At 40.9% G+C, this 6,916-nt stretch overlaps 1 protein-coding gene across 1 annotated transcript; it reads left to right on the top strand.

The window, feature by feature from the left end:
• The first annotated feature begins 5,458 nt into the window (after window positions 1–5,458).
• Window positions 5,459–6,482, top strand: LOC135713163 (probable chitinase 10). The gene is made up of 2 exons (XM_065236274.1): window positions 5,459–5,521; window positions 5,581–6,482. Exons 1-2 carry the CDS (start codon window positions 5,461–5,463, stop codon window positions 6,402–6,404), a joined length of 885 nt encoding a protein of 294 aa, XP_065092346.1. The 5' UTR covers window positions 5,459–5,460; the 3' UTR covers window positions 6,405–6,482.
• The last annotated feature ends 434 nt before the right edge of the window (window positions 6,483–6,916 follow it).

Raw genomic sequence — 6,916 nt, 5'->3', positions numbered from 1 at the left:
ATTTCATTTTAGATATATTGATTTATATTTTCATATAGTGTGTACAGTAGATTAATCGTAGTAGATAGCTTAACCTATCAAATCAAATATCGCTGTCTTCGTGAATAAAGTTGTACTTTTTTCTGTATACGTAGTAGTAGAATCGGGTGTCCAAAAGAATTCATTTTCGTTCTAGAATTAAAATCATATAAATTTAGGTACTCTGAGAGTGACATACGAGCGTCAATTTTGACATAAATTTGAGCCATAGCAGACTTGAAATATAGCTCAATCAAATTTACTTTTCGTCGAGCAACGAACTTTTCAGTCTCGGAGCACTAAACATTACATGACATGTTTGTTTACGTCTCTACTTTTATGTCAAAGACGGATTCCATCACGTGTAAAATTAGTTATTTCTAAGTGTGTATAGTGATCCCTTTATTCAAACATATAATTTCCTACAAAGAATACTCACATACTCACGGTTAATAATTTCGAGGATTTTGTTAGGAAAACCTAACTCCATTAACAAGTCTTCTCTGCTAGCTGTTGCCTTCCATGTTTGTTTTGACACTTTAGGTACTCTTCTCATCCTTATAGTGAGATCCATTGCAATTCATGTGTCATACACGTTAAATACACTAGTAGGAAACAGTAGCGCATAATTATATGGGGATCTCTTTGATTTCGATAAGTTAACACATGAAATCAATGTGTGGTAGTATTGATTTCATAAGCAACAAAAACATATTATTTGTGTGTGTAAATCTCATGACATCCGTGTGAAAAGCACATGATTCTATGGTGACAAGTAATGAACGGTCTTCATATTCCAAAACACATGAATGGAACGTGTCATTTTTTTTGAGTGTAGCTTCATGAACAAATATCATTTTTTTACTGTTCTATTAGGAATTTAGTTCTCTATTCTACAAGCATATGAATATATTGAAGCCCCATTTATAATTGTAGATAATGTTTATGGATCAACATTTTGTATTGCAACTGGATTTCACGGACTTCATGTTTCAATTAGAACTTTTTTTTTAATTTACCTAATTCGATACATAAATTACCATTTTTCAAGAAAGGAAAGGCCATATTATCTGCTTTCAAAGTTTGAATTTCAAATGCACGATCGTTATTTTCCTCCTACCATCTTGATATGAAAACAATAAAATTGGTTCTGTGTAAATTAAACGAAAATCAAACAGAGATAAAGATGCTACATTTCGCCACAAAAAAAAAATGTAACTTTTGTGATCCGGGGGTAAATTTATTACCTGGGTAAAATTTGTTTGTTGATGATAGATATCAAGTAAAATCTGGTTGGCATTTCACGAGTTTCTAGTTGCATAAAAGAAGATTTTGCAGTATTTATTAATGATTTTATGTGAAATTACCAGTGATGTCCCTCCCCTTGGCTAGTTTTTGCACCTTGCTGTTGGTGGGCGAGCTTAAGTTCATGCTTTATAGTGGAGTGTTGGAGACGGTAGGTCATGGGCAGGCAATAGGGATTACTAAGATTCCCCTCTCTGATGAACCACTGCATGAGAGAACCAACAATCTAGTCTAGCAGTGATAGTATCACACTTGTTACTCCTTTGATTGAGAGCCGCGTCGTAGTACACTCTTATTTTATTAATTTGTACGCAGATAGATTTATTTGCGTTTGCAAGGGAATTATACTATTGAAATATTTCAGAAAGTGCCCAAAGGTGCTCCTTCTATTTGCGTGACAAGCTTTCATTGCTGTTTTAATTGAAGTATTACTCAGGAAACAATGTTAAACATCATGTTTGTGTCAGTGTTCACTCGGCTGTCGACAAAAGCAGGCCACTCTCGATGTGTGCCACGCGATCGTCTGTTTTCTCGGCAGCAACCATTGTGTGGTCCTCCTCATTGTTCTTCATCAGCAGTTGTTTCGGTCGATGCGTCGTCGACTTTGGAAAGCAACCGTTTCGTGATGAGTGTGTGAGTGCTGACCACGTTTTGCGTCCATTGCTGCAATGGACGCGCTCTGACCCTCGTTGGCGTAACTGTCATTCAATGAAACTACTAGAAGCGGCTCCAGTTCTGATGGAGGAGGCTTTTTGGATAGCGGAAGATAAAGTATTTATTGTGTTGTACCTTTTGACTATAGTTTTAAGATGTATTGTATAGTGATCAAGAATCCTCGGCTATGTAAAGTTAATTCGGTTGAGCCTTATCAAATAAATTAATAAACAAAAAAATCATGTTTGTGCATGGTATTGTAACTAATCTTATATGTGCTTCATTTTGATTTGGGGTAAGTGTTTGAACTATGGCTCGGGATTTCCACTATGGCGTGCTTCTATTGTGACATACCCATACGTATTTTTGTGGTGCGACATAGTGGAAGCGTGTGAGCATAGTTGAAGCATATACCCTATGTAATTTAAAAATCAGCTAGGAAACTAACTTCAAAATGAAGCATTTTAGTCACATGAAGGTGTTACCTGGGTCGAACTAAGATATACGGCAAAAGGCGCTTCTCGAGGCTCTTAGATTTGTAGATCTCGCCATTTACTGTGCCCTTTGTCACGAAAGGCTCACTCCTTAGTCCGCAAGAGCAGATGGCCTGCCAAATGAGATATTTGGAGGTGAACTTCGACATTTTCTTCTTCTTAAATTTGTCGTCCACATCGAACTTGCTCTTGCCGGTGAAAAACTCCAACCCCGGAATTTGCTTAAAATCGGCTTTTATATACGTTTCCTCGTCCATCACACAGCAGCCATATTTTGTCAGCATCTTCTCGTAGAGCTTCCGTGCCCGAGTTTTAGCCGTCGATTGTTGCCGCTCATTGCGGTTTGGGAAGTTCTGTACCTTGTATGTATGTAGTCCAGCTCTCTTCTTTGCATTCTGGACGTAGCTCTGCGACATGCTGACGTTGGGATTTGCTTTAATCATCCGCTTCACCTTTCCCTCCGTCTTTTTGTTCTCCGGTCCCGGTTTTCTTCCAGCTCCTTTGCCTTGGTCCAACGTCAACCGCTCCTGGAACCGCTTCAACACTCTGGAGACGGTTGAATGGTGAATGTTCAACATTTTTTCCCAACTGCCGGTGCGACAGGTCAGGAAATTCCAGGTGTTTGGAAAGAATTTGTTCTCTCAACTCGCGTTGGTTCACCTCCATTTTCGTTGAATCGAAAAACACGACTTCGAGTTTGACAGCATGTACACAATACACATCAATGAGAAAGTGTGCAAAATTTGGTTGATTTTTACCCAATGGTAAAAAAATATGCCCTGTTGAATGTGTCGCAATAATTTCGAGTTCGCCCTTTATATCGTTTTGCTATGGGAAAAAAGGAATTTCGGGCTTCAGCATAAATGTAAGGCACCTATATATTTTTTAATTTTCATAATTACCAATATATTATTTTATGAATCACTAAATGCTGGGTTAGGGAGCGTTCACCAGTCCACCCGATTGAAGTGAAATGGATGGTGATAGTGAAATTGCCAACTAATTGACATTAAAATTTCGCGAATAGAGGGCGGGCTCTTCTCCTCACTTATTGGAGCATCCTCCTGTTGGATGACCTGTCTTTTGGCCGGTTGTATGATCCTGTTGTTGGAGGTAGATTCTCATTTATCCCGTGGAAGCACGTGGGTGATGTTTCCCACAGATTCACTCAAACCGGTTTTGGCCCTTCATACAATGGCAGGTTGAATAAAATTGGAGGTTATTAAACTTGATCAAGTCTACCAGCGAGGATAGTCCACAGTCTACCCACAGTTGTCTTGCTGCAATGAGTGGTAGTTCCATATCATCATCATAACTATCATCATCATCAATTTTGGGAAAATCTTTTGGAGGAACTTAAATGAAACTTTCGTGAGCACCCGAGCGGTTTTTTTTCTGTGGGATTGGAAGAAAACCCCTAGGAACGTTGGAGATGAATATTCCTGGGGAAATGAAAATTTAATTTCTTGGTGGATAGGGTTAACTACCCCATTTCCGGCCTATTAAGCACAACCCGCACTTTGTCTTTCTTAATCTAGAGCAGTTTAGCACCAAACGGAATGTTATTATTACTGATGGCTTCCAAATTTATTTACCTTTCCGTATGTACCGTAAGATTTGATTTGAAGAGAAACTAACCGTTGAGATATTGTCAAAAGTCTAACACTGCTTCTTGACGCCAAACTCGGCCTACGGATTCTAAACTCGACCTAACGCAATGAAACACCAATGAATTCACTTCGGCCTATCGGATGAAGATAAAAATTGATTCGGTCGGAGCGCTTGTTTTGTTTTTGGGAAAAATGGGTGCAAACATTCATATCACGCGTTCTCATTGACTTCGTTCGGTAGCTTATTAACTAAAGTATCGTACCAAACGCATAATTGACTTGTTAACACTGAAATCATGGATTTATTTTAAGTTTTCTGATCGATAGGCCCAAAATGGGCGATTAGGCCGAAGTAGTTCTCTACCCTAGCATTATTTAAAACTATATAGATCATTCTATAAAATTAACTAATAGCTCGGACATCTATCTGCTGTTCCCTGATTTATGGGCAGCTTAAAATTGCTGGCAAATGGAACACATAGATCATTGAAATAATCGCCTCGCCTAATATTAAAAAAAAATCAAACCAATGTTAGCGACTGATACAAACCGAACCCCTGCTCTAACAGATACACACCATAATCCGAAAAACGCCTTCGAATCCACCCGTCCGACATCCGGTTTAACTATCCTCCACACAATTCGGAAACACCGCTTTCCAAAGGTTTCCCAGTTGGGTTTAAAAATAGCTCCACGATCCCCATCGCATAGCGTCATCGGTCAGGTTCATTTCCGATCCACCTCGCACAGGATCGGTGCCGCTGCCGTCCGGTCCGAGAGGAAATCGATACTTGAAACAAGACACAATTTCCTGTGTCCACTTGTCCAAACCCTTAGCTCTCGTTAGAAAGGGCATGTGGGAGGGGGTGCTGGAGGACGTCGACGGTGGAATCAATTATCAAATTTCATATGCTTCATCGCTTCATTGAACACGGGAAAGGTGAGCGTAAGATATCGTTACCTCGATGCCGTCGCCGACGTCGTCGTCCATTCCGTTTAGAAGGGGCCACTTGTAGATAAATTGAAGTGTGATATCTTAAGGTTTCGTTTGCCGGGCAGTGTGTTGGGGCTTATTTGCGATTCAATTTACCTGTTTGTCATGTATGCGGGGAAGGGTTCATGCTAAGGAGATGGTGATAGGCAAGCGATCAAATAACTGCCATTCAAGACGATGAGTAAAATGTGTAAGAAGGAAATTTCTAATGGTTTGAATGTCAGCATTTAAATGGATGTCGATTCATGTGCATTCTTATCGTGACGAGAATGTTTATCGAGCAGCAAATTTCAAGTGTGATACACGGTTCATCAATTTTGTTCCATTGGGATGAGTTTATTTGCAAATAATTCATAAGCACTAGCTGCCTATAAAAACGAGTCTGATGATGTTACTTCATCCTCATTCAGAGAACTGGTATCCCACTGCGATTTACATCATGTTGGGTACAATTTGAGCTAATTATTAATATAACAAATTTTACTACTCTTGTTTCTCGTTCCAGCACTCGTCATCACGCTTAGCTTGGTCAGTGGAGGATTCGCCTCCATTCTATGTCCAGCTGCATTCAATCCGAACCAAACAATCCATCTGTCGCATCCGACGAGCTGCTCCAAGTTCCTAACCTGTGTTGGTAGCCACCCCGTCGAACAGGACTGTCCTGCCGGTCTGCACTGGAACGTGGAGCAGTCTCGCTGTGATTACCCCGAATCTCCCCAATGCTCCCGAGGCAGTGATCCCGATCAGCCTTTTAACGCAGCGGTCGTTGCCAGCAGTGTCTGTTTACCACAAAGTTATCAATGCCCATTGAATTCCAAGCCCACGGAACATGTGATCTTTCTGAAGCATCGTGACTGTCGGAAGTTCTACGCATGTGTCTCGACCCATCCGGTTGAACTGTCCTGCCCTCCGAAGCTGTACTGGAACTCGCGTAGCTGTGTATGCGACTATGAGATGGAAGCTGAATGTGATGAAATGATGGTAAGAGTTGAGGAGGATGCCCCGGAAGAAACTGATGAGGAGGAGCATTCCAAACAGGAGGAGGATGCCCCGGAAGAAGCTGATGAGGAGGAGCATCCGATACAGGAGGAAGATGCCCCGGAAGAAGCTGACCAAGAACAAGCCGAGCCGGAAGTGAATGCTTATGCTGTAGAATCGGTGGTGGTTAGGAAGCGTCGAGCGGCGGACAGTTCCAGCAGCTCCAGCAATGATACAAGCACAAGCAGTGGATCTGGTTCAAGCGGATCTACAATCGCGTCAGGAGCTGATATTCGATCTGTTTCATCAATCGTCATGGTTGTGGCAACGGTCATTATGAGCGTTTTGTAAGTGGCATGAACTCCGCTTCAATATAATGGGTGCAGGTGATAGGTTATGCGGTTAAATATAATATATATTCATCATGAAGCAAACTACAACTTTTGACGTAGGACTACGTCTTTGATTTCTATATGGGGGTACACTTTGTGAAAACCGAAAATGAAACATGTAACAAATTGAGAAAGATTTTGAACGTTAATAACTCAGCTGCCCCTGGTCCAATTTCGATAATTTTATCACCAATCGATCAGAAATATGGCTACGCATCGATAACAATGCTTTTGAATGTTGATTTTCCACAAGAAACATTTAAAAAACTGGTAAATATCCAGCATTGTCCAAAAGCGTCGAATTAACTAACAAATCCACCAATTACCTACATGCATATGCTGCTTCCCCAGCACAGTCGTCAGAGAGTAGTAAGTAGACGAAACAAGTCGAAGTGGCATTCGTCTCCGATCCTCGGGCGCGTGCGAATAGGGAGGATGGAATTGCGTAATATTTTGCTCACTCATCGCCAT

Source organism: Ochlerotatus camptorhynchus, unplaced genomic scaffold (genome assembly GCF_037179485.1).
Source record: "Ochlerotatus camptorhynchus isolate MF236.1 unplaced genomic scaffold, CSIRO-AGI_Acam_v1.1 ptg000540l, whole genome shotgun sequence".
In the NCBI taxonomy this organism is placed as follows: domain Eukaryota; kingdom Metazoa; phylum Arthropoda; class Insecta; order Diptera; family Culicidae; genus Ochlerotatus; species Ochlerotatus camptorhynchus.
This window is presented reverse-complemented; position numbering and strand designations above follow the sequence as displayed.